Genomic DNA, 27,974 nt, shown 5'->3' with positions numbered 1-27,974 from the left:
GTCCGTCTTCGGTCACATCACATTTTGTTGTTGTCGCGGTCGGAAAAGTGCACGGAGTTACGGTCGTCGATTCGTCGATTTTCCGTTAAATACAGCATATAAATTCCAAAACAAATGTGCGCACTCGCCGCCGCCGCAAACGCATCGCAATAAGGTGTGTAATGTGTCCAATTGGCCACAAATGAAAGTGAATAAAAGTCATAAAATTCGTGAAGTTGAAATCAAAAAAAATTAATTTTGTGTGCGCGTTTGCCAATGAGAGTGAGAGAGCAGGCCAGAAAGAGAGAATGAGAGCGAGCCATAATATTGCGTGAATCGAATCGAGCGACACAAAATTGTTGTAATTAATTCATATTTAATTGGCATTTGGCGTAATCCGAGTCTGTGCATAATAAAGCCCAAAGCGAAGTGCAGTCGTCAGTTGGCTGTCGTGTGTTTGTTGTGTGTCTTTTGTAGCGTAATGCGTATTGAGGTCACTTTGTACATATTATAGCAGCAGTAAACCGCAGCATAGGCACGCGTATCGTACATGTGCCCGTGTGTGTGTGTGCGATTGCCCAATACCCATACCAGTGCACCGATATAGCCACCAATGTTCGTTTTCATCCCACTGCCCAAGGCGAACAGCTGCTCTACCCCCTCCCCCTCCTCCGCCCATTACGCTCTGCTCTCGTGTTGTTTGTGTTGTCGCTGATCGCCGGAGCAGAACCGCAGGGCAGGTGGTGGCTATTGCCCACTGTGCCGTATTGTCCACCGTGCAGCAGAGGCAAACAAACAAACAAACGAACGGGCACGCATTAATTATACTACTTAAAATATGGTCTGCAAATTGTGCTAAACTTAAAATGGCAGCGGAGAGCGAATGAGCGCGACAGAGAGGGAAAGGTGGATGGGAGGTGGTGTGGGTGATGCCTTCCCCTCGCGCACTCTCTCCTTTCCTCTCGCTCACTGCCTTCGGTGTCTTCACTTCATGCTCCATTCACCTACTTTTACGCGCTCTGCGCTCTCTGCTCTCCACTTTTCACTCGATTCGCCACTGCTGACGTTCGTTTTCTGAATTCCAAATGAAGTCATGAGATTGTACACCAAAAGAAATAATCAAAACAAACACTTTTAAGCTCTTAATGGCTAATGATTGCACCTTTCTATGAGCGTTACCTTGATAAAGAGCACCTTTCTGTGGTCAAATTGTATGCCACGTAAATTAATTAAACTAATTTAAATATATGAATAAATTTTAAACATACAGATGTTTTCCTACCCGTGTACAAACAACACAATACGCATCTAAACGCAAACGTCGTTGTCGCATTATTACAGCTACAAAAGGAGCAGAGTGGCATACAAAATAATATCGTTGCAAAAAAAAAGTGAAATTAAGTGTTTTAAACAAAAGGAAAAGAAACCATAAAAAAACATGAACATGACATGGCCGCGTCTCGTTTACACAATAAATCAAAATTAATTTAATATGCTGGCAAATGAGCAAAGCGAAAAGCAAGCTAAAAGGTGAGCGAATAGCAGAATAAGGGGCAGAAACTTAACAACGCATAAATAACAAAAGGTGCGGCCTACGATTTGTCGTTTATACGATCGTCCAGTTAGCAGTATCTATTTAAGTGCGACTTTGGGTTTACAACCTTGTGGTTTTTCCCTTTCTTGCCGCGCCGTTGGTGCTTGTGCGTGAGATGGCGGATAAACCAGATTTAGGCCACTTCCATGTTCATTACACGCGCAGCGCATAAACCCTGATTGGCCCTCAATTCAGCTACTTTGTAAGTGGTCAACTTGCGGAGCAAAACAAAGGCCGCAACGCAATTCCATTCGATTAAAGTCAATGAGTCAACGGAAAACGCAGAGCCAAAGACATGAAGACCTCCACTGAAAATAACAATAGGTTAATTGTTTGAATGCAGAGTTATAATTTCAATTTTCATGCTATCTGCAAATCTGCATAATTGTAATATATTCATGATCATGTCTAAAGAGAATGGATTTTTCAAATCAATTTTGAAGATTTTAAAGCTTTTATAATATTAAAAGGGTTTTGCTATACGAATGAAATGGGTTTATTTGAATGTGTATGGGGACTTAATAAAAGTATGATGGAACATATAGTGATTATAATTATTTGAACACAATTCCATATAAATGATTATTCTCTGAGTCCATATATGTTCTATTCTTGGCTGTGACTAATCCGGGAATTCCCTTGAATTCTTTGCAGGCTTTGAATTGCGAAGGAGCTCCTGAACGGCTGCTTTTATCGCCATGGCCGCCGCATCTGCTGGCCAGCAACAGCAGCAACATCAGCACCAGCACAAGCTGAACATAGCTGGGAGAGCTGAGACGGTGGTCAGCGGGATGCATCATCAGCAGCAACATCAGCAGCAGCAGCAGCATCAACAGATCAATATGTTCAAGCAGCAGCAGCAAATGTTGCCTCTGCAGCAGCAACATCATCAGTTTTTCCAGCAGCAACAGACGAAATTTGTATCGCGGGTCGTTACAAGTGCAGCGGTGCATCAGCAGCAGCAGCAGCATCATCAGCAGCAGCAGCAACACCACCAACAGCAGCAACAGCAACAGATATTACCAGCTGGCTTGGTAAACGGCAATGGTAGCGGCAACATGATGCAAGTAGCAAATCTGCATCTGCAGCAGCAACAACAGCAGCAGCATCAGCGAAACAGTCAGCAGCACATATTTGTCTGCCCCACCAGCAACCAGCAGCTCCTTTTGCAACAGCAACAGCAGCAGCAGCAACAACAGCAACAAACCAAACAGCGCCAGGCGCAAATAAAGTTGCCAATAAAGTCAGTGGCAACAACGGGAGTAACGGCGGCAACTGTTGCTGCTGCAACGGCTGCTACTGGGGCAACGCATTGCATGTCGACAACAATTGCGGCGCGTCAAATGAGTCAGAACAATCAGCTCTATGCCAAGAATGTTGCCAAAGCCAACAATGCCAGTAGCAATGGCAATATCAACAGGAAGACGGCCACTAGCTACAATGGAAATTTGGCCCCCGGCTGGCGTCGCTTGACCAACAACAATGAGGTGGCCTATATCAGGTGAGTAGTCGGTTGGATAGTATCTGGGTACATCTGTGGCCACAGGATATCTCCCGGGTTGAGCACAGCTTGTTGGCTCCGTCGCTGGGCTGTGTTGTACTGACATGACACTTACAGCACGTTTGGCCGGGCCGGGCTAAAAGTCAATCTGGTTATTGTCTGGCGAACGCAAACGCATTCGAGAAGCCATAAAAATGTTCAGCGATCCCCTCGCGCTACAGGAAATGCCACTGTCCATGGGGGTTAGCGGGGTCAGAGCCGTCAGAAGTGGTGGTAGTGTGGGGGGCGCATGTTGTTTAGTGGGCGTCTGGGGGGTTGCAGTAGTCGTGTCAGAAATGTTTTTGCAACCAGGCACAACAGCACAACAACAACAACTAGCAACCATCAACGGCTCGGGGGTAAATATTTACCTGGCATTATCTGCGAGTTATCATCAAGCACACATAATTACAAACGCAAATAAAATGTTTGCTCAGATATGCTGAAAAGCATCGAGTATGTGGATATACATATCTGCTTGCTCGGGTACTTGTAATTGTTCTGGCTGTCCAATCGCCCCCAGGGCCAAAAAGGGGGGCTCAATCTCAGTATTTCAGCATTTCTTCTTGTTTTCCGTTTTTTTTCGGGCTCTGTGCAAACTGTTGGCGATGTTGGTTTGTGGCTGTTGCCGATGTTGGGTAATTGTTGATTTTATAAGTGGCTGGCACTTCTGAGCGCTTGACTCGTCTCGTTGGGATAGTTTCCCTCGCAGCTGTTGCCCCGGGCTCATTTGCCCAGAAAAGGGTTGCCTGGCTGGCTGGCTGACTGGCTGGTTGAATGGTCTGTGGTACTGGGATAACTGCTTTTCGAACCACTTGTGCGGATTATGGCTGCGATTGCGAATGCCAATGCCTCGCTCAATTGGCAGATTGAAAGCTACCAGGGGCATGTTGTTTGTTTTTCGAGCCCCGAGCTGAGATTCTCATTATGACAGCCATGATTATGATTATTGGGCCTTGGCACTCGACTCACGTAGTTTGGGGCGTCAAGAAGTTGCAGCTTATCCGACGCAGTCCATTTACTGGCAATGTCACATTTCACTCAACCGACCAGCCAGTCAGCCAGCCAGTCAGTCAGTCACTCTTTGGGCCATTACCCTTCCAGGACACGCTTTGAGGGCACCGCTGGCTGCCACGTTCACGTCCTCGCCATCAAAGTCCTTTGCCCACTGGTATTTACTTGTGCCCGGCGACGACACGACATCGTGTGTCAAGCGTTGTCATTGTCCACCACCAGCAGAAGCAACTACAGCAGCAGCAGCTGCTGCTCATTTCCACGTTGCGTGTTGCTGGTTGCTATTTGCTGTTTGCCCAAGCGGATGGATGGTCGCCATGGCCCCCTTTGCAAATTTTCGAGTTGAGCATTCTTTTTCGTGTTTCCGTAAGCCAGTTAGCCCCTTCGGTTTGCCAGCGGTGTATTCTGAATTTTGGGTGACAAAAGTAGCTGAAACTCGCAAAAAATATGTGCTCTGTAAGTAGCTTTAAAAAACAGGAGTGAACCGGGAGCAGTTACTCCTTTTATTGTAGTCAAACCGGTCACACGAAATTGAAGTATATATCCACAAAGTACGACGTTAAATATGACAAATTTACTATATAAGATTTCCATGTTAAAATGGTCTAATAATCTGGGTAAACATACCATACCCTATATATTTCTAGAGCCCCAAGTAAGCGAATCCAGCACCTCTGGCTCTATGAATGCCCCTTTTTGTTTAGCTTCCGTCTTTGGCGCGAGTAGTTCGCTCCGTTGGCTTCGTTTTGGCTATTTCTCGGAAAGAATGTTGCACAAATTGTGTACCAAATCAATAATTGTTGCGCAAGCATTTAAATCTTGCTGCCTTTGCCTCTACCGTCGTTGTTTGCACAAGTGCTAAATGGTTTTTTGGCGCAACGTGACATCAGCGGAGGGCGGATTTAAAACTGTGACCGGGTCAGAGTCAAACGAAGTCGTTAGTCGTAGTCGTAGTCGAAGTCGGAGTGGCAATGGAAGTGGAAGGCAGGCAGGACGCCCACTGTGCGGCAACGGGCGCATAAATCATAAATCCGAAACGGCAGCTGGAGATTGCCGGCGATCGAATCGAATGGAAAAGAAGGCAGGGAAAAGCGGTTCGAAGCGCCCCGCTAGCCTGAAAAACTGCTAAAGAATGCGGAATAGTTTTTGGCCAGCGCGATTCAGGCAAGCAGTTTTCAATTTTCCTACACTCCGTATGCATGTGTATGTCTACGACGGTGTGCATGTGCACCCTGCCACGAGGCCTGCTCTTTCATTCCCTCCCGCCACGGGATGAACCTTTCAGCGGCCGCGTAGGTTGCATTAGCAGTTGGTCCCTCCGCCGTTTGCCTGGGCCCAGGCCAACTGCGCTCCGCTCCGCTCCATTGTCAGTTAGCCCAGTCGGGCAGTCATTCAGCCGGAGTGGCAGACAGATAAAGAGACGGACAGACCTTTGAAATGTGTTTATTTTACTCACATTTAGGCATTTGTTGCGAATCCGCCAGCTTAGCTCGCTGACTCGTTGACTATGGTCAACGCCCACCATGCGAATTTGTCGCTGCTGATATCGTGGGAAAACCGCGGAAAGTTTCGACCCAAGTGCCTTGTTTGGCTCATGGGAGTTGGCCGCTAATGGCGAGACGGAGTTTCGCATTAAACGGAAGATATAATTTGGCTGGATAACAGTTTAATGTATAAACTAATGATATAACATTATAGTATCTTTGCTTATTTAAAAGAAATGTTCTTAGACTTAACAACTTAATTAATGAAGTCTATAGTCAATTGATTTTAAGCCATAATAAACTATAACATAGAAGTTTCCTTGGTATACAAAAATACATATATTTATATATTTAAGGAACCTTTGGTATCATATTTTTTCTGCGTGGGATTCATTCATTTTGCGATTGGCCGCATTCGTTCGCTTTGTGGGCTGTTGGATGTTCGCTCCTTGCTTTCTTGTGCCCGTTGTCAAGGACATGACGGCACAAGGACAACGGATAAAGTCCTGCCCTGCCCTGCTTGTCTGTCCACCAGTCCCCGGACTGCTGAGTCCCCTCCTCGGGCATTGGACTCCGTCTGGCTGGCTGGCTTTGTGCGATAATTTTTTACAGTTTCATGCGCCACGACGTAGCTGGCCCACTGCCTTTGGGCCACGTTGGCGTTGCTGTTGTTTGCGCTGTTCGGAATTATTAATTTAGTAATAGGCTCAGTCTCTGCTGGCGGCCAACACCCAATCCCTATCCCAATCCCATTTTCAGTCTCAGCTGTCTGCACTCTCAACTCTTTTTTTCTGGGCTCGAGGGTGCACTCAAGGTCACAGGGGCGTAAAACTCTTTCACCTTTTCTCACACATAGCCATGAAGTTGGAGCAAGACGATGGTTGATGGTTTCGTGGCTTCCAGCGGATGGATGGATGGCTGATGGGCGATGGCCACTCGACAGCAAACTCTTTGGCACTTGGCGTTTTGTGTGTATAATTTATTAAATTATTTTAACTCGTTAGCCCAACGCCTTTCATGTGGCCACAGAGCGGGAAATCCACCCCGAGCTGGCCGGGATTGGTGGCATTGTAGGGCAGGGAGTTCCTGCTGCACCACTCACGTTATTAGCGCATTTTGTGCAAATACCGCACAAAAAAGTACGAGGTAAAGAACAAATTTAATGAGTTGCCGACTTCTTCGTCTGTCACAGAGAGAATAAAATTGGAACTTTATTACTCAAAGTTTTTCAAATCAAATTAAAGTAAATACTAATGATGGCTGCAGTGAGCAAATCGAAGTGCAAGATACATTTTTGATTGGAAATATAAAAGCACATATAACGCTTTTGTTTGATCAAAGTTTGTAGATAGATAATATGTTCCAAAACATGCTTAAATCATATTACTAAATTACTGTTTAAACATCTAGCTGCATTTACGTGAGTTTTGATTTAACCTAAACAATGCCACTTTCCACAATGTTGATGGCATTAATTGGGCTTTAAGGGATTGCAATCATGTGAGCTGCAACGATGTGTATTTAACTGCCCCCTGAATCGCATTAATTTCTCCGCGTGCACGATTCCTGCTGCGTGTTTGCCCTGCTGCCACAACTGCCTCAAAGGCGGTTGTAAGTGGCAAGCGGTGGGCTCTTAAGCCCCTTGCCACGCCAGCTGCATACAAATTGAGCCATAAGCTTTTGGCGTTGATGATTCGCTATCCCTGTCTCGTTCTCAGTGACCTTCGTGATGTCTGGCAATCGACTTGCCATCGATTTTTCCAATCTCGTACGCGGCTCGGTCGCTCATAAAGCTCTGGCCCTCGTAAGTAGTTAAAAATAATTAATAAAACAAACCAGAACCAGTTTCCTTTTTCCTTTACCCCATTGATGATGACGATGCTGATGACGCTGCGACTCGCAACTGGTAACTGGGACTTGGATGAAATGCGATGAGATGAGATGAAATGGGATGAGATGCGAAGGCATCTCCTGTTTGGCCAGCTAAAAGGGCTACTCAATTGACAATTCGCATACTCGTTTAACCCGTAACACGATTCTCGATGCTGTTGCTGCTGTTGTATGTTGCTGTCGCTCAATTATATTGTTGTCCCTGCTGTCCTGCTCCTCCGGCTACCACTCCTACCAGCTCCTCGAACACCGAGCTCGGAGCACACAGCTCACAGCTCCTGTTGCTGTCGTCGTCGTTTCATTTAATGCCCTTGCCACTTTCACACTTCATGCATTATTCAGATTTCCCATACGGCTTGAAACGGCAACACGCAGCGAAAAAATGCCTAAGTTCTGGAAATGTTGCTTAATATATAACCTAATTTATAATAAGTGTATAGGTTTGTCAATTATGTATTTAAATCACTTTTGATTGATTTAAGTTATACTAGATTTGTTGTGATTTATTGCTAATTTTCTCGCTGTGTTGACCTGCACAGAACTTCAGGGTCAGAGGAAGTGCGGAGCGGCGGCGAACTTGAGCCCTGGCATCAGTGCCCCGAGTTCGAGTGCCTCAGATACAGATTCAGATTTGGATTCGGTTCCAGCTACCGCTTTCCTTGGACGGCGGCGTCATCATGAGCGCCCTTGATTCCTTCAACGTGCTCACACTTTACAATTAATAAGCAGCTACGTTTTATCCCCCCTAATTTTTGCGTTCTTTATTTTGCGTATGGTACCGAGTGTGTGCTGTTTTTTATGCGCACACACTTAAATCGAAGTATAACCCCCAGCTCATCCGACAACAGCACATTTATGTCGGCAGATTTGCGGTCATGCGTGGCCTGATTGGTGGGAAGGGGCGATGGTGAGCGGGTTTTTGTAAAGGGTTAACTTGTGTCGCGAAGGGAAAACCGCCCATTCCAATCCGCAAAAGGGGCTTGGCATTATTAAAACTGGATTCACTGGGTCTCGGTCTCATTCCCTCCTTTTTAGGCATTAAATGACCGAAATTTAAATCAATTTTTTGCCTTCTCATAATTTTATGGCGCATAGGCGCGTTTTTTTTTTTCGAATCGCTAAATATGTGCATATGTATGAGATCGCCTTTGTTCTCGCAGATGCGGAGTTTCCTCCTTTGTCGTCGCTTCTCATGCGCATTTTCTCGAGACAGATATCGAAGTTGTTCCGAAATTCCAGTCGCAGATTCTGAACCTGAATCCGAAGCCCTTAAGGAATGTCAACTGTATCATAAAGCAGAAAAGTTTCCCTGCAAAAGGGGTCGCAAATAAGTTTATAACGCATTTATTTAGCTACGCAAACGTAAACAAGTTTTCACCATGTGCGATCGGTTGCGATTGAAACTAATTTATGCGCGAATCACTTTACATTGTCATGCTAATGTCCATTATGGCAACGAGCTGTTAATCAAGCACTCGACGACCATTATCCATTATCCATTGGCCTCTGTAGTCAGTCACTTAACTGCGGCTAATTGCCCCCGGGATATTGGGCTAGTCGACTATGCTGGGTTTTTGTGGGTGTCTGTCTGTCTGCTCAAAAGCACTGGTCTTCTTCGGTAATTGCATAATTTCCATAAAACAAATTGTGCGTTTAGCTGGTGAATAACGGCATGACTGCCGCCACTTAATTAATCACGCCCGTTCCTCCACTAATGCATTTATCTCCTTAACCCTTTATTTTTCCAGCCCCTCGGGCAAAACGCTGCGCACGCAGTTCCAGATCAAGGACTATCTGCTCACACAGGGTACCTGCAAGTGCGGCCTGCCGTGTCCGCTGCGCCCGGAGTACCTATTCGACTTTAATGCCCAGGTAAGTCAAGTGCGGCAAACTGAAGTGGCTGCTAATGGTGCTGGATAATATATATATAATGTGGGATGGTGGGATGGAATATAGAGCTTACTCGGACCTAATACACTTTCAACAAGATCTATTGAAGATGAGACATGGCAGATAGTGGAAAATCTATTTTCTTTTACTCCATTGCATTTATATATCTTTTTCGTGGGCCTAATTAGAAATCATGGGCCATATATTGGTTCTGAGTCCGCAGTTTTCTGGTTCGCGTCACGCTGACATCGGCCAAACGGCGAACTGGACTTGTTTGTCTCATAATTGGCTGTAAATACCGAGCCATGAATGAGCGCTCTGATGCCAGGAAAGGGGGAAGCCAAGTCATGTCTATACCTATACCTATACTAAATCTAATTGAATGTGCAGCTAGCCAACTGGCTGGCTAAAGAGGGGGAGGGGGGGATTGGTGGGACGACGACGACGACTGACTGTCGACTTTCACTGAGCTTTACTCGACTGCAATGTAACTGGTGGCGGTGCTGCTGCGCCCCCTTCTTATATGGTATATGGCCTAACCTCCTCATCGCTGCGCTGGGGCTTCCAGATTAACGCAAAATATTTGTAAAACCAGTTTGACAACAAATCGACTGTGACGACGACGACGATGGCAGCGATGGCAGCGACGTCGACTGCATAATCACGGAGCCAAGTGAGCCAACTGAAGCTCCAAACGATTCGCCATGACCATCTGCCGCTTTTGCTCTGGAGCAGCTCCAATTTGTATATATCTATATATCTACCATCTATACGCTTTTCGGGCTCTTGTGCGCTGCACTGAGTTGCGGTGCAGTGAAAATCGCAGTGAAATCGCCTGCAATAAGATTAATTTTCAACAGTAACACAAAAAATAAGCTGTAAACGGTAAATCACGCCCAGAACTCAACTTCTTTTGGCTCTTTTTCGTCTTGGTAGTGCGGCTGCTACTGTTGTTGTTAGTATTATTATTTTTGGTCCGCTGCGGCATTGTTTTCTTGCTGTTCTTATTGGCTTCTGTCTCGCCTTTCAGCATTTGTCCGTTGTCTCCGACTCGACCCCATCCCTTCCCCATTTGCAGGGCACCCAGCTCCCCCTGCTGGGGTCATTAATTTGAGTTTATGGTTTCCCTTCGGTTTTTTGCGTGACGTTGATGCCGTCAAGCGCCAACGCCAACGCCCGACCAACCAACCAACCAACCAACCAAGCGACCGAACTGGAGCCCCTTCTCCTCCAGCTTTTGGCCACCAAACATCCCACCCGCGCACATTCAATGTCCTTTTAATATGCTTCAACAAACTTTTAAGCAGTGCTGCACGGTGGAAAAAACAAGATGACGCGACTTTAAGGAATTCAACACAATGAATTTCTGTTCAGTAACTTGTAATCATAAAATTAAATAATTAGTTATATGTCTGTTTTTGGAGCCCTGCCGAATATTTGATTGTAGGGCCAACTATAGAATGTCATTCGTTTTAAAAGCTTTTTCTTTATTTGCTTGTAAATTTATGATTATGGGTTCCTAAAAAGCTTTTAGTGACCCATAAATTATAGGTGCGCAGAATGCTATTTATAAATCTCGTTCCAACTCAGCCGAGAATGTTAAAAATGCCTAATGTTTATTCGATTTGGGTGATTAATTATCATTGAATTTTGATGTAAGCCAAGTGGGCAGCTGTTTTTTCACTTAATGTTATTCTTTAATTTTCTCAAGTAAGTTTTGAAAAGATTGCTCCACTTTTTATTAATTTCTGTATGAATACCACCAATTAGTTACTTTCCTTGATTCAACAATTTAATCTCAGTGCACTCCACACGCATTTTAGGTTGAATGTCTGAACCCGCCATCGTTGATTGTCGTCTTTTGTTGGTCGTGCTGCTGCTCCAGCTGCTGCTCCAACTCTGCTCCGTCAATCGATATTTCGGTGCAATGCACTTATAACTTGGCTCATCCCAGCCACCCACTCCGGCACCCGTCGCCCCAGTGCCACGCCCACTTGGCTGTGCATCGTTTAACTCCCGCCACAAAGAGCTCCTCACAGCTTCCATTTGAGTGCTAAGCTGAGCTGCGTATTATCAAAAGGCAACCGCAATTTGTTTACTAAACACTTCATTGTGCCACCGATAGTCCCCACTCTTTTCCTCCATCTCCAGCCGTCCCTTTCTCTTGGCCATTCCCACATTTTCTGACCACAAGTCGATGACTCTGTGTGTGTGTGCTCTCTGTTGGCCATAACTTTTGGGCTTGGGGATATTCGTACATATATGGGGGTATATATTTAGAGGTAACTGTTTTGGATTTCTTTATTTGTGTGTCTTGTCTGCGACGCGTTTGGCTCATTCAACTCAGCCATCGCGTTTCGTTTTGGCCATGATTGATGGCCCAGCATGATGAAGACTACGTTCGCTGATTTGTTTTGATTACGACCATTTTATGCTGTCGCCTTAACTGCCTTTCTTTCCAGACGGAGAGATGTGAGCTGTGAGTTTGTGAGCTTGGAGCTTTGAGGTGTGGTAGGTTAGGGATTTCTTTTCATTTCATTGCCTTTGTTGGCCCCTCCATTTCCCTTCATTTCGGCGCTCGGTGAAAGTCTTGGCCAGAGCTAGACAAAGCGGCTGTCAGTCATTGGAGTTGGATTGAACATGGCCATCGCATCGCCTGGCAGGCGCAACTTGTCATGCGCTCGAGGTTGGGCCTGCAAATTATGATGTCGTCTTGGTATGTGTATTCATGAAATCCAGGTAGAGATGCGAGGGGGGCACGGCGGACGGGGCAACCGACAAACTCTGAGTGTTTTAGTGGCTCCGATTGGAAAGTTGGAGCTGAAAAATAATGCTAAGTGGAGCAGAGAAGCTGTCGGTCGGCAGACAATTGCAGTTGCAGACATAACTAGTTTTGAGTACCTCGACTGAGATTGCCAAAGACACACTGAAAGATAATATGTTATTTTAAATCTCGACACTGATTTATGAAACCTCTTTGTTTACTCTCATTTGAAAGGATATATTTTACAGTGCATTTTCACGTCTATATAATTGGCCAAATTACAGACATTCGATACCATCTAATGGTCCGAGCAGCAGGAGGAGGAAAAGAAATGCTTTCGAGGGTAGCAAATGCAATCCGATTAGGCCTGACATACTGATTGATGTATAATTTATGTACATAATGGGCTTGTAGACACCAACACGGCGTGTACGTAATATAGATTGCGTATACGCCGTGTGGTTAATTAGACATACGCATCGAGTGAAATACATGGTAATTACATCGCATTTGGCATTTGGCTGCGGGTCTTTAATTATCCTATATATAAAAGCATGTACATATTTCTTCATAACCGCAGTCCATGACTCAGATTTCGGTTTATGGCCTTTTAATGGGTGTCAGTGGGCGGGAAAATCAAGGGGGGTGGGTGGTTTAATATGACGCAGGCTGGCTAAACGAACGCTTTGTTGTCTGTGTCGACTGAGCGGTTCTCAGTCAGTCAGCTGCAATTGTCGATAATTAAGCAATTATTTACAATTGAAATTTTCAATTGCTAAGTGCAAATGAAAAACCGAAAACAAAGCAATCGACCCGATTCGTACGTACCGCTTGGCAATTTTTCAATTTTTTTTCGATAAGTGCGAGACAATTGAAATTGATTTTCCACAAGGCGTCCCAATGGATTTCCATTTCGAGAGCATTGCACGCAGCAATTTTTCGAGCGGGGTGGCCACAAGGGCAGGTCCCAACCCAGGCAAGTTAAGCAAACAAATAAATCTTTGGCCCCAGTTCGTCTTCGATATTCGCTCGCATGCAGCAAAAAGCAACAGCAAAGCAACAGCAAAGCAAAAGCAAAGCAACAGCACAAGCTGAAAGCAAAAGCAAAAGCAAATCAAAAGCTGAGGCTGAAAAGCAGCGCCAACAAGGCAAAACAAACAAACTAGAGAAGGTCAGCGACGAACGATGTCAGCAGCAACGTTGTTGCTTCATTTTGTTGTTTAAATTTACAGCTTACAATAAAAATAAAGGCAATATTAATTTTTTTCGTTGTTGCTACGCCTGTTGATGATATTTACCGATACACAAACACACGCATTCAGAACATTCAGAATGTCAGAGGCGCATGCACAAAATATTCCATTCAGGGGCCGCTTCAAAAATGTTTATTGACCTTTCATTTTTAATAAAGACAAACTTTTGTACTCAAATTGGAAATCAGTATAGAGTTATTCGTCACTGCTTAAATGCCATTGCCACGCATAAATGTTCGTTAATCTTAAAACCATAAAAGTCAAACTAGCTACTTTGATATCGTACTATTCCTAAGTCTAGTATAATGGCTCCAAGTGTAACCTCCATTTTAATTACTTCAAAGATTACAAAGAGTTGTAATCCCTTGAATTGCCTGCCCAGTGCACATACCCGCACTCGATTACGCCCAGCTGACTTGAGCTGAATGTGCGTGAAGGTTGCCTGCCGCCAATCATCAGCCATCCGCTGCAGCTCCGGGCTGTATTGTATATATACTATATATGGTACTATATATGTATGTGTGTCGTGGCGCGGTGTCATGGCCAGAAATCGAAAGTGAGCCGCGGACGGGGGCTATGGCGGCGCATTGTTTGGGTGTCACTCATTCATTCAGGGCTATCCCCGGAGCCAGGGCAAGTCCCCAAAGGCCAGACCCATTCCAGTTCTCGCCTGCTTCTGACGCACACGAGAAATGCAACCAAGCACGTCCGTCATTCGGGCGCAATCCACCTCCTACTGATCCTCCTGCTACGACTGCTCCTCCACTGGATTCTCGACAACTGCCGCTGCACTTTTCGGCCAATTTGCATTTATAAACATTTGCTGAGCGACGGCCACGGATACGGATGCGCCGGATAGTGTGCGAGGGCAAACTGTAGCAGACAATTTAGCATATTCATGGAACAGCAACTAAAACAATTAGGCGGCAGGTGGCAGGTAGGATGGAATGGAATGGGATGGGGCTGTTGTTTCCACCGATTCGAGCCGCATCTTCATCCACATTTCGCTCTGTTGTTTTTCGTTTTCGGGGGTAATTTGCACGTCACTTGAATGTGAGCAGGAAGACTTGACTTGTCTTGACGGCAACAGCGACTACGACTTCGACTTTGGCTTCATCCCACTTCTGGCTGTCTGCCTGCCTGGGCACTTTAGCAGTTTTGGTGGCAAAAATTGAATTCCAGTCGTTCTCGCCTCGTTCCTTACCCCGTTCACTTGGCCCGGGCGTTTTTATAGAAACTTCATTAGTCCAAATTAAATGTTGTACGCGCCGAGAGCAGACAGCGTGGCATTGCCGCCAGGACAGGTTCCCGGGTGCAACAGCAGGACCCAGCCGTGGATGGCAGGCAGACAGGTCGAGAGCTTTGCTTCACCGAACCGCCGAAGAGTGGTTCACCGAGCGAACTGAAGTGCAGATACATCCAGGTGGACTGGCAAAAAGTTTTTGGACCACAGCTCAATTGAACGAGGCACGCTGGGATGGGAAAAGTTGTCGTCCATCTCACGAGCGGAGTAAATTGAGTTGCCAATTTAATCCTTTAACTGGCCCGAAAAAAGATTTCTTATAAATCGATATCAATGCCGCAGAGCAGTTTGCGGGTTTCCACAGCAGGTAGAATCCTTAAATTGGAATTCCATAGAAGAAATACTGACCACTTCCTTTATAGTATTTTTCAACATTTAAGTGTTAGCTACCTACTTTCAGGCGACTAAAAGGTGCCAGGAATAATCTAAATATTAAAATATTCACTTTAAAAGTAAAAGTGCAGTTATTTAGTGTTAAAAATGTGTGTTTCGTGCACACTTAAGTGCCGTGTCGCCTCGATTTGATTTAATTTCCGCTTTAAACGCGTCCTGCCAACGTGATGCAGTGAAATTTATACATTTTGTGCGCACTGGCAAGGCTTCTTCTGCTTTTCAATTTAGTTTAAATGTGCATCCTGCTGGCTGTCCGTTCGTGCATTTGCCCTGGATAGAGGAACCAACCCATTCCCAGAAACTAACCAGAGAATCGAGCATTAACCAGAGAATTGCACGCGCGCCCGGCGACTGTTGAGCGATTTCCGTTGTGGGTTACGTCATGCACTGCCCTCGGTTGTAGCTGTCCTGCGGGGATGAGATGGTATGGAATGGAATGGTACGGCATGGTCGGGGCTGACAGTAAAATCTTGCTGCAGTCCTGCAGGACTTTTGCAGTGCAGGTCTGGGCGCAGGCGACGTGACTGAGCGATTACTCATATCCGGCAGCGCCACAAGTTCCTGTTGTGAGTGCGCGCACAATTGCCCGAAGGAGGTCCGTGGCCATGGCCATGTCCATGTCCGAGCTGGGATCCCCGAGAGCTGGGATAGCATGGTATCGGACAAGTCGAGTCCCAGCTACCCCCTCACAAAGGATTAAAGCTGTCGGCCGGCTGCCGCTCGACAGTCATTATGACGTTAATGAAAACGAACACCGTCGTTGCACCGGTGCATGCTTCGCACCTGCAGCTGCCCTTCTCCTCCTCCAGCTCCTGTGGCGTCTCCTACTTGGCCGCCACCAGCATAAGTCTCGCCCAGCTCGTTTGCATATTGGCCAAGCCAAGCCGGCTCTGGCTGGACACAACGACGACACCCACTGGGCTAAAACCACCCCCTTCCGGGGTTCTGGCAGCAAACCACCTGCCGCCGCCTGGAACCGCCCCAAATCGCTTCGGCTGTCTGGCACACACACACACGGTTCGTTTTAATTTTCACAATTATGCATGCAAAAGTGCAATGTTTGTTGGTATTTCGCTGGCATTTTCGTTTGGCATTTTGTTGCGTGTCGCACACACGCCCCCCGTATTCCCACTCGGCGAGGAATAAGCCCAGTTAATACGTCAAAAATGTAAAATGCATGTTTCCCTGCATGGATTGGACACTTTTCGGTTTATGTAAATAATGTACGTATTTTCAATTATGTATCCGTATGGCTCCGCTCATGTATGTAATGCCCTGTATTCATTAGCCGCACGCTTTGTGATTTGGCGGCGTGGTGTGTGGAGTGAAGTGGAGTGGAGTGGATAGGATGGAGTGAAGCGGAGTGGAGTGTCAACGCGTCGCCTCAACGCTTGGCTGGATTTGGTGCTGCTCCTGCTAATAACCATTTTGGTGGCCATTATGCTGGGCCAATGGGATATGCTCGGTTTGTGGCACAGTTGCCAAGAAAAGGGCGCCGTAATGATGGCCAAAATGAATTAGGGCTTTTCGAGGACATTTCAGTGACAGGTCAAGAGATGGAGATAAATGTTTGGTGCCATACCATATTGAGGACCTCAAATGGGATGATCTTTAATTTGGAATGATAAATTACTTTTCACATACTATTATTCTTGGTATTTTTAAAAGCAAACAAACTACCTATTGCATTATTCATACTAATAAGTACTTAAACATACAACTTATTATCTAACCATATAATCTCCAGACTCTTTTATGGAAAAAATAAAACAGACAAGTTATTTACCAACTAAATAGAATTGCTTGCATTTAGTATAATTTACGTTCAAGTGGCAAGTAACAATTTTATTGACTCTCGTCACGTTTCTCATTAGATAATATAAACAATTTGTTGTTAAAAACACAACTAATCTAACGAAAAAGTCTAGTTTCTTTAGCTACCGATTTTAAGACCACTTCAAAGTAAAACATTGGAATATATTGACTAATTGCATTTAACGAGTAATCTTTCAGTCGTTTATCATACTTCTGTTGCAATGTTGCATGCTGTCGACAACAGAAGCAGCAGCAGCAGCAGCACAGCTATTGCTTAATTATTTTTCCATTAAATGCCAATTAAATTTGGATATTATGTTTGCAACTCGCATTGAATTTCCTGCGTTGGGAGCGACAAAAAAAAAAAAGAAAATGTGGGGGATCCTACGGTTGCCAGGCAACGTTTGATTGCAGTTGCATTTTCGTATTTTTTTGTTTTTACCATTTTATTATGTGTACATAATTTGCCCAGGCAGACAGACACGGATAGAAGGGGCAGATTTCACTGGATGGTGGCCATCCTGGTGGCAGACGATGACGACGACCCAGTTGGCAATTGCAAAATGTTCTACATCCATCCATTTGTTTGTTTGTTTGTTTGCTTTCTCTATGCCAAGAGTGGAAGAGCGGATGAGCTCGGGTTGTCCGGGGGGATGAGCTGCGGTTTTATTGCATTTCAAAAGTTGAAATTATGTTTGCTTTCTGCGGCAAGGCGGGCGCCGACTGCCTTTTGACTAAGTGGCAAGCAAAGCTGCAACAAAACAGCACTTGAAGTTGCCTTTGTGGCAAAAGCAGCAGCAGCAGCCACAGCAGCAGCAGCAAAAGCCCAGACATTTCAGGGGATTATGGAATGGGTTTGATGTCCTCTAATGGATTTATTTCGACTGGCTGGGGCGTGGTCAATTAATAAACTTGGATCGTGCTTGTAGCATGAATAAATTGATTTTGGCATATTGAATTGATTAAGTTTCGCGTTTATTTACACTACGTGCGCGCCAACTTTAAAGGAAACTTTCAGGCTACTAAATCTTGCGCAGCTATCAAGCAATTACCCCCAAAGATGGCCACCAGTTTCACGTTTCATTATCCCCCGCTTATTTGCCAATGATTCGTTTAATTTCAGCACTTGAACTTACAGAATACATACCACCGTTCCGCCGTTGCCATCGTCGTCAGGTTACTTGGGCCACTTTATTGCCTTCTCCAATTGCTCCTTCTTCTCGGTCTGTCGGTCAGTGCTATAAAAATCCAGGGAGCGGATGAGCCGGCGGGGCAGTGAGACATTTTAATGTTTAATAACCAACTTTGGCCTGTGGAATGTTCACTTAAAGCGGGCCCGGTCAGTGGTGGATCCTAAAAGGCCCGTTCCGAGTGCTTTGTACAAATTGCTGACCCAAAATGGTTGCGACACGTTTCCAGCGCTTGGCTGGCCAATGAAGCAATTGCCATCCACTGATTGAAATGGCAAAAAGTGCACGGTCCCAAAAGGGTCGTCCATCATCATCAGAAAATCCGTTCCCCTCTTTGCCCGCCTCATCGTCCGCATGGCCATCATCGTCATGGTTCATAAAGGCGACGGAGGATGAGTCCGTTGTCGGCGGGGGAGGCCTGCAAATCGAAACCTTTGCCGGCGATTCATTTGCATAAATTCCAAGCGCACCTGCTGCTAAAAAGGAGGTGGGCACCACCACGATGCGGTCGCCATGGCAACTTTTGCCAGTCTTTTGATCTGCTCAACTCGATAATGATGAATGCGATGCATTTGATTGGATTACATGTGTACTCGGCCGGGGCTTCGTTGGATATTCATTTACAAAATGCTAATTGGACGGGTGCCTAAGCCTTGGGCCAAGGTCGTCGTTCGTATTCCTAAGTAATCAACCCAATGTTTTCACTCATCTCATCAATTTGCACGGAAAGGGAAATGGAAATTTTGTGGAAATCATTTGAATAATGCGACCGAAATTTGATTTCCTACAGCTGATTAAATGGGTGTGCTGTCAAGCATAAAAATCTGTTGAAATGTGATTAAAATAGATATTTAATTATTAAAACCCCCTTAATTGACTTTACATATGCTGCTATTTAAGGGTTCTAGACACATCAAGGGCTTTTCAAAAGTGTATCTCATCTACGCCGCCAAATTAAAGGGTATAGAAAAGTTAGTGACAAACGGCGCCTTGGGTGCTTATCTAATTTTTAACGAATGCCACTCACGTTTCCCATGCAAATTAATAGCGCACAACCAACGCGAATGAATGTGTGTGTGTGTGTTTGTGTATGTATGCATTGCATTTGCGATAATGTGTGTTTAGAGTGGACCTTTACACGCGCCGTTTGGCATTCCAAGCGCGCTGATTATATTTTCGATTTCATATCTGACAGCCAGCGTGGTCGACGTTTGTGGTGGTTTGTGGATTGTGGGGTTTTATGGGTGTTCTGCGGCCGTCGTTATCGACGATTCTGTCGAGTGGCGGCCCCTAATTTGATTGTTGCATAGCATTTACACTAATTATGCCAATTTGTTGCCTTATGCTAATTGCAGGTGCCCAACCAGCCGCTCAAGTTGCCAACGGAGGCGTCAACGGCGACGCCAACACCTTGCCTGCACCAGCGGCGATTTCTTGAATCTCAGCAGCTTCAGCTGCCACAGCAGCAGCAACAGCAACATCTACAGCATCAGCAGCAGCCACAACAGGCTGTCAAAGATGTATCTGTAGCCGTAGCCGTATCCGTATCTGGGCCAGCAGCTGTCAGCGATGTGTTCTCCACGCTGATGACATCGACAGCGAGAACGGCGACGTTGGCGACACCAACAGCAGCAACATCACCAGCCCAGGCGGCAACAACCACCACACATGAAATGGCCAACAAAGGTGAGTGGTAATTGAAGTGTGGGATCAATATCCTTAGAATCTGGGATAAGCTGAAGCCATATTATGGCATCTCTTTAGTTAGGGTTGTGTAAATACTGAATAACTGCACACACAAGTAAAGTCATTATTTATGATAACGAATTAATGGTAAGCATTACCTTGAATAGTTATCAAAGAGCTCAACTAAATCATTTGGATTATGTATGAGCATTTACAAGTAATCAACTCGGTAATGAGTCAAACGCCTTCATTTGCCACACAAAGCAAATGCCTTTTTAATAATTCGCCATTTCATTTCATTTGTAAGCTCTGGGAGTGACGGACGTTTTCCTGTTTTATCGGCGCCACGGCAACCCTGGCTGTCAAAGCGCCCCTGCGGGTGAACATTTGCTGCGCTCAAAAGTATGCTATGGAAAAATGTGATGGCTGCATTTTTGCGCAACTGCAAAAATAGAAGGGAAGGGCTGGGGAAAAGTGTAGAAAAACGACGACAGCGACGAGCAAGACGAAGACGACGAACGGATGCACAAGTGCGGAGGAGGGTGCAGAAGAGGAGGGGGGAGGGACAGGATATAGCCGGAGGTGAGGTCAGGGCAAAAGGAAAACTAGTGTAGATACGTGCGAAAAATGCAGGCTGGGCCAAGGAAAATCCTAAGCAAAGCAAAATGGAGCACAGCAGGAACTGCACACAAACACACAATCGCCCAGCACACAGGCACACACCCCATCGCATTTGTGCACACACACACACAGTTGGGGTCAGCTGAATGTCCTTAGAGGATTCCAGATTTAGGAAAAACTTAAGGATTTGGTGTCTTCTTCCAACTAAGCTGTGAAGTTAAATACAGTTAAGAAGTAAGGAGTAAGTAGCTTGCTGCCTTCTATTCATTTGTTCATAAAGTTTTGGTCGATAGTTTATCCCCAAAAGGTTTTTATTATTTTCTTAATTTTCGTTTTTCTATTTATCACCATCTACTAATTAAACTTGCAATGTACCTAATCAAAATCAAATTTGGCACTGCTAGTAATTTGACCTCACCTGTTAGCGTACGTGTATGTACTACGTATGTATGTACGTGTGTGATTGTGCAAACAGTTGCAGTGGAAAAGGTGCTCGATGTTGACTGTGGCTGCTGCCAAGTGAAAAACGATGCCTAGACAATGATAAAGTGAAACTGCACACACTGCAGCGGGAGGGGAACTGTAGCGGAAGGGTGGCAGATACAGATGGATGTACACCAGGATAGCGAGGACTGGGGAGTTCAAGGAAATAAAAGGATAAAATCGCAAGGCGAGCGAGCAAACAAACTCAGCGAAAGCTACGAGTTCAACAAGCTTAAAACAGCACAGTATATAGGTGGTTTCGGGACGCGGATGGGATGTTGATGATGGGATGAGGCGGGATGGGTTTGTTTGAGCATTGGCAGGAAGTGCATTTCGGATGCTTTCCACCCGTTTGTCGTCTGTTTGTTGTCTCCTCCTTGCCAGATTCTCCACCGGCCCCGAAACTTCAGCTTGTTTTGATTTTGTCTTTTGTGTGACCAGTCAAAGGAAGTTAACGCGCTCCAAACAAAAACCAGAGCGTTAGTCAAAGACACATGCCACCCACAATTCACTTGGCTTTCCCCAAAACCCAACATCCTCTAGATTTTCCCGACCAACAGCTGCAGGCGCTTTAAGTCGGACAGAGCAGCATGATAAATAAATGTTATGTTTATTAAAGACCCCCAACTGCTGGGAAACATTTACACTTGAGAACGCCGAGAGCGTTTTGGACAGCTCGCATTTGGAGTGGGATTTCGACGGGGGATTCGACTGGCTAGGGGTTTCGGATATATACACAGCCACAGCTTCTTGAAGGTGACACAAAATGTGGAAAACGGCAAAAGTTCAGCGTTGATTTCAGTGACTCAGGAAGCCAATTAGCAAGATATACAAAACTTTACCCACTGGAAATAGAATTTTGCATCGAGGAATAATGGAATTTTTAGGTGGAGCATATCTGTTGGAAGCAAAATGTGGTATTTATGATGAAGTATTTGTTAGAATGTATATTTTTTTTTACAACTGAATAGTTGAAAGCTTAACTTTTAGTACAATATCTATACTTTTCCTAAAGTTGTGCTAGGGTATGAATTATTCGTGACGTATTTGTACTGGATTCGCTCTGCAATCATCCGGGAAGCACTTGCAAAAACTTTTATTCTATTGACACCGCACCAATTCAGCATCCGCATCCGCACTTTCCTGCATTCCGACCTGGTCCCTCATATCTGCAACTGCCGCAGGCTGGCGGAGTTTTTGAAAGGGTTTTTCTTCCAGCAATTCAAAGCAATTTGATTTCCATTTGAGATATTTGCCCGCCGAGTGCAAGGAAAAAGGAAAACAACTGCAAAACTGTTGCCAATTTGGGGGAAAAGGGTTCTCTCAGCTCACAACTCGCACATTCATTCATGAATTCGTGGCGTTGGAGATGGAGATGAAGTAGGCATGGCTGGGGAGAGGTGGACAAGGGACACAGCTCAGCAGTTGGGCAAACATTTGGCAAACATTGTTAAAAACTTTAAAATGAAAAGGTTAATTGAAACAAAAGGGACTTGATGGCAAAAGTTTAACCGAGCGCGTCCACTGCGTACCGCCTACTAGCCACGCCCACGTAACATTTGCACCACCACCACAACAGCCCCACCATTTGTACTGAAGCAGACACTTGCAATCCTCCAGGCGGGTGGAAAGTCCAATCAGCGTCGCATTAAAAACCCCACACAAAGCAAAACTTTTCCACGATTAGAAAATTTTGCGAGCCATCGCAGATAATGGGGGGGATATCACCAGAAGGTGGCGCTTTGGTGGTGGTGCAAAAGTTGGTCAGACTGCGGTCTGTGTGGGTGTGGCAAGTATTTGCGAATCTTTGCCCTGGGTAAATGAATTTAAATTCTCTGTGGCCAGCTTTGTTCGCATTGTGCGTATTTATTTTTTTATTTTTTAAGGGATGCATCCTCTTTTTTTTTTGGGTAAAGCTTTTTAATTATAAGTCTGCCATTATATGCTTGGTAAAAAAAAGAAGCAGCCACTGATGATGCCCCACCGAAGCCAATTTTTCGGTTGAGGCACTTGCCGCACGTTTGTGTGTTCTGATTTGGGGATTCCACTGAAGCCCCCACTTGCCCCACCAGCAAACTCGCAGTTTAGAGGACCTTTTGTGGGTGGTGTTTCTATTGGGCGGGTGAACACGTTGCGGGCACTTTAAGGACACGACGCGCTTTGCATATACAAACCAAGGATGTCTTGACCTTTCACTGACTTTGCCTTTTCAATTTGTTGCTCCATTTGCAGACGCTGATTGCCACAAATACGGCAATAACAAATTACCTGCCACAAACCGGACGGCGACCACGCCCACGCCAGCTCCAACGCCCCCGCTTCAGCATCCGAATGCGATGCCAACTAGTCAATCATTAGCATTAGGCGGAGTTCCAGTTGGCGGCCATCCCAAGCGTCCAAGTGGGGGCCATGTGATAAAGCAACCCGCCTCCATTCTTGGGCCACCATCCACGCCGCCCTTGGCAGTTGGTGGAGCCAACACAGTCATCCAACAGCAGCAGCAGCTACAGCAACATCCAAACTTTAAGGACGATCCTGCTGGCTATCTGCAACAGCAAACAGCACTGTTGCATAACAGCCTTGGAGTCGGTTTGCATGCAACGAAAGCGGCGGCTGGAACTTCCACTGCTAGAGCTCTGCCACAGGAACCCATTGTTCACAGCTCGCAGCAGCAACAGCAGCAGCAGCAGATGCAGCGTCAAAAGATCCGTCGTCTGTCGCTCTTTGGAAAATGGGAAACGGATCCAGCACCTGCCACCAATTCCCAACCAACAAATGGAACACGAGCACTGCAAGTGGATGCTGCCGCCTTTGCACGACCTCAGAAACCACAGGTCACTTGCGTAACGCTGGTGCCACCTCCACAGGAGTCTCCAGTATCGAGTAGTGCAGCCGAGACGCTAGAGAAGCGACCCGAGCAGGTGGGAGCCATATCCACCAGTCTCGAGAGTCCGCGGCAGAGTCTGTTGTCGCCCACGGATTCGGTTGACTCTGCAAAGAGCACGCCTTCAGCTTCACCCAAACCACAAACACAAGTCCCAATGCAGCCGCAGTTGCTACAGATGCGCCCGCATCTCCAGGCCAATCTTTCCGCTCAAGCGCCCGTCACCGTGCCCGCCCATGTACGTGTCATGCGTCAGCAGCAGGCTCAGATCATTCCCGGCCAACGATTGCCAGTGGCTAGCAGCAGTGCTGCGATGGCCACGATGACCAGGAGCATAGTGACGTCCACGGGAACGAGTACGATTACAGGGCGGCCTGTGGCCACCACGTTAACCAGCTCGAATCCCACTGTGGCGCAGTTGCAATCCATGGCGAATGCCATGAATGGAGCAGGTGGTGGTGGACAATTGATAATGACTTCTTCGGGACAACTACTGGTCATACCGACGCCCAGCAAGCAGACAACGCAACATCATCGCCCAGGTCAGCCCGGACAAGGTGTCATCATACAGCAGCAGCAGCCGGCGGAGTTGCATCCTCAACCGGGTGGTGGTTATATCGTCAGCCAGCCCTCTCCGGTGGCGGCGGCAAGCTCCAGCAGTAGCAGCAGCACTGTGATCCTAAACTCCGGTGGAGCCAAGTTGCTGCACCACCAGATCATCACCTCGCAGGCTGGACAGATTAATCAGGCGACTTCGGGAGGAGCAGGAAACCAGCCGCAGACGGTGCTGCTCAACACACTGCCCAATGGAGGTTACATCGTCCAGCAGCAGCCGCAAACGCAGTCGCCACAGCAGGCAGAACAGATCCTTGCGATGCCGCAACCGCCTCCGGCGCAAACACTTATCATCAGTTCGCCGGACACCAAAAGGAGAGCGCGGAAGCGCAAAAGTTCTGTATGCCATACACCGCCGCCAAGTGGATCGCCCGCCAAAATCATTTCGCCTCAGATCTCGCCCAGCATCCCAAGCCAGGCACCAGGCACTCTGCTTCACCAGCAGGCAGCTGCAGCGGCGGCTGCTGCTCCTCAATTCCAGCAACAATTCCAATTGAGTCCTAGCATTCAGGGAATTGTGGTAAACAAACCTAATCCTCCTCAGCAACCACAGACGCAGCAGCTTCTGCTCCAGAACGGGCAAATCTTGCAACAGGTTAATCTCATTGGACAGCAGCTTCTCATGCCCGCCGGGTTGGTAATGGGACCAGATGCCACACTGTTACAGATCCAGAATATGCCCGCAACAAGCTTGATGACACCGCAGGGTCCCGTGATGTTAAGAACGCCATCCCCACAGAACAAGCCCTCTTTCATTTCCCCGAGTGCCGGAGGCCAACAGTACTTAGTGGGTGCCAATGGCCAGTTGAGTCCCATCGGTCAGATCTACTCCACGCCCATGGGTCTGGTCATGCCAACCGGTCAGCAGGGAGGTGCATCCTTTGTGCAGGCTAGTCCCACGACAACAACTATACAGATCCAACAACAGCCAGCCCCGCAGCCCACGCAGATCAGTTTGCAGCCAGCACAGGCCACCTACATGACAGAGACGGTGATGAGTCGCCAGGGAACGGCCGCCAGTCCGCCGGACACAACTACCTGTAGTCCACGAAGTCCGGAGCGACCTTCCAGCCATCGCAGCAGTGGTAGCGATATGGTAAGTTTTTATGAAAATGTTTCTCTTCTTGATTTGTTCTAAACACTTTTACTTTGATAGGTACAATGTGTATCCAGTTCGGAGCCGGATGCAGCTGTCTCTCCCCAAAGTACTGAGAGCCGGCAGTCACCCTCTTCAACGGACTGTGAGAGGAGTAAGTGCATCTTCTTCAATAAGAACCCTCTTAATATTAACAAATTCTGTTTAACAACTAGGCATTTGCAAGAACAATGTGTTTACCCAGCCCAGTGGGATCTACAAGCACTCGGAGCCAAAGATCAGACGCATCCACATCACCTCACAGACGTCGGCGGAGAACGGAAATAGCCTGATGCAGGGACAAGGTATGCGCCTGGCGACATCTAACACAAACTCCACATCTGCATCCATGTCTATAACATCGTCATCGTCGGTACCACTAACCACAACTGCTCTGGCTGGTCAACGCCAGCTTATGCACCGCCAGCAGGCCGTGCACCACCACACTTCAAACATCTCCAACAACCATCCAAACACCTTCCTTCATAGCCACAAAGTAGTTAACTTTGACTACCAGGGTAAGGCCCCATCGCTGACCAGCACTAATTGCATCCACACACTAACCCACCAACACAACACCACCCATTTGGGTACTGCATGATCGCCTGCACCACCTACAGCACCTGCACCTGCACCTTTGTTTAGTTTATAATCTCTACCCTTCGTCTGTACTTCGCTGGGTGCTGGGATCACCATTGCCCCCGAGTAACCAAATTCGTAGTCCTAGTTTCTATGAGTGTGTGTGTGTGCCTTTCGTAGAGTCGCCCACGACAACGCAGCTGCTTTCATCAGTTCCAACCGCTCAAGCAACGGTCGAGAAGACGTCGGTCAGGACGCCCACGAAACGTTCGCGCCGCCCGCAACGTGGGGCACCGCGTGCGGCGCCCTCGGCGTCCGATAGAAGTTTCCCCCTGCCACCACGATCCTTTGCCATTGGGGAACTGATATGGGGTCCGGCTCGGGGCCATCCCGCCTGGCCCGGAAAGATCGTCAAGATGCCAGACGGAGTGTGCACGCCGTCGCAGCAGTTCGACCACGTCTGGGTTCAGTGGTTCGGCGGCGGCGGTCGTTCGACCTCCGAGCTGATTCCGGTCAACTCATTGCAGAGTCTCTCCGAGGGTTTGGAAGCACATCACAAGGCCCAGAAGGATACGAGAAAGTGAGCATCGACTAAGGGTGGGAATTTCTGGGAGAGATCAGGAGGGGCAATTATTTATTCAAGTTCATATTTAAAATAGGCAGCATTTCAAGAAATCTTCGGCTTTAAGTGAACTCCAGACCAGCCCCGTAGTTAGTTTTGGTACGATTTTGAAAATACGTTGAATTTAAATTTATAGAATTTTCCTATCTTTAAGTAATGCGTATTTATCTTAACTTTGTAGTTTATTCTTGCATATTGTATGAAAGCAAACGTTGCAATTTAATTTGTTTATTTTTGTATTCAAAATATTTTAATTTCTTTTAGATAAATTTTTAGTTTATTTATGCAGCCTTACAACGGTAGCTATATTTAGAAAATTGGACACTGTATATTATTAACTGTACAATTAAGCGATAAATCGGCATTTAAATGCATTATTAATTAGTTTAATCATTGTTTACAATTTGACTTTTAATTTGCTAATTAATATTCTTGTTTCTTTTTTTTAAACGCGCTGAACCAAATCCAAAAATTAAACCATGCCCTGCCAACCCCAACATGTATAACTCTGTGTGTGTATGCATAATCATCATCATCATCATGACCAACAACAACCCCACTCGAAAATGAAAAACCCAAATCCGAACCCAACCTGAAACCAACCAAAAACTCAACCACATATACACACTCACCATGCGACCACAAAGGAGCCGCAAACTGAACTCGCAGCTCGAGCGGGCCATACAAGAAGCAATGACTGAGTTGGATAACATTTCAGCCTCCTCGACACCCGCAGCCACATCCTCGTCATCAGCAACCATCGCTGCTGTTCCCGCATCAGCAGGACCAGCTGTAATTGGCGGACAACAGCAGTATCAGCAGCAGCAACAGCAGTCGCCCTCTTCAACGAACAACAAAATAAATGGACTCGCGCGGAGCAAGCGCCAGGCCAACACAAGTGGGGCCAGCATGGTGCTGACCACCAGCACGGCGGCCACATTGAGTGGCCTCTTCAATCAGCAGCGAGCCAAACCCATACGCATTGCTCCGGCTCCACCGGTGGCCACAACGGGCACGGGCAACATTGGGACGATAGCAGCAGCTGGAGCTGGAGCAGCTTCAACTGGAACCGGGACAGCGACCACTCCGGCCCGTTCCGAGATCGTGAAGCTGGCCAAATGACCAGCGCTGTCGACGTTGTCGACAGTGAGCACAGCCAGCTACACCCTCGTTATCGGGCATAAGTAGTGGGCAGCAGAAGGATACATACCGCCAGGCCATACATATAGAGCTATCCATA

At 46.6% G+C, this 27,974-nt stretch overlaps 1 protein-coding gene across 4 annotated transcripts; it reads left to right on the top strand.

The window, feature by feature from the left end:
• Nucleotides 1-12: 12 nt before the first annotated feature.
• LOC6607641 (AF4/FMR2 family member 4) lies at nt 13-27,952 on the top strand. 4 transcript variants are annotated; one of them, XM_032723199.1, is made up of 10 exons: nt 15-154; nt 1,321-1,509; nt 2,228-3,074; nt 9,250-9,373; nt 19,465-19,795; nt 23,132-25,494; nt 25,555-25,648; nt 25,710-25,838; nt 26,293-26,692; nt 27,382-27,952. In XM_032723199.1, exons 3-10 carry the CDS (start codon nt 2,272-2,274, stop codon nt 27,854-27,856), a joined length of 4,719 nt encoding a protein of 1,572 aa, XP_032579090.1. In that variant the 5' UTR covers nt 15-154; nt 1,321-1,509; nt 2,228-2,271; the 3' UTR covers nt 27,857-27,952. The 4 variants fall into 4 exon arrangements, with proteins under 4 accessions (XP_032579092.1, XP_032579090.1, XP_032579089.1 ...); XM_032723198.1 differs by having other exon boundaries at nt 1,250-1,509; XM_032723201.1 differs by lacking the exon at nt 26,293-26,692 and having other exon boundaries at nt 13-154; nt 1,250-1,509; nt 27,382-27,491.
• The last annotated feature ends 22 nt before the right edge of the window (nt 27,953-27,974 follow it).

The sequence above is a fragment of the Drosophila sechellia genome, chromosome 3R, assembly GCF_004382195.2.
Source record: "Drosophila sechellia strain sech25 chromosome 3R, ASM438219v1, whole genome shotgun sequence".
Taxonomy (NCBI): Eukaryota; Metazoa; Arthropoda; class Insecta; order Diptera; family Drosophilidae; genus Drosophila; species Drosophila sechellia.
The sequence above is the reverse complement of the archived record's forward strand: the minus strand, read 5'-3'. Positions and strand labels throughout refer to the sequence as shown.

What these genes read in the sequence shown, in the direction of transcription:
- LOC6607641 (XM_032723199.1), top strand. Translation starts at nt 2,272, where the DNA reads ATGGCCGCCGCATCTGCTGGCCAGCAACAGCAGCAACATCAGCACCAG. An exon ending in TATTCGACTTTAATGCCCAG is followed by an intron (nt 9,374 to 19,464) that starts GTAAGTCAAGTG and finishes TGCTAATTGCAG; the next exon opens with GTGCCCAACCAGCCGCTCAA. An exon ending in GCCCAGAAGGATACGAGAAA is followed by an intron (nt 26,693 to 27,381) that starts GTGAGCATCGAC and finishes GCGACCACAAAG; the next exon opens with GAGCCGCAAACTGAACTCGC.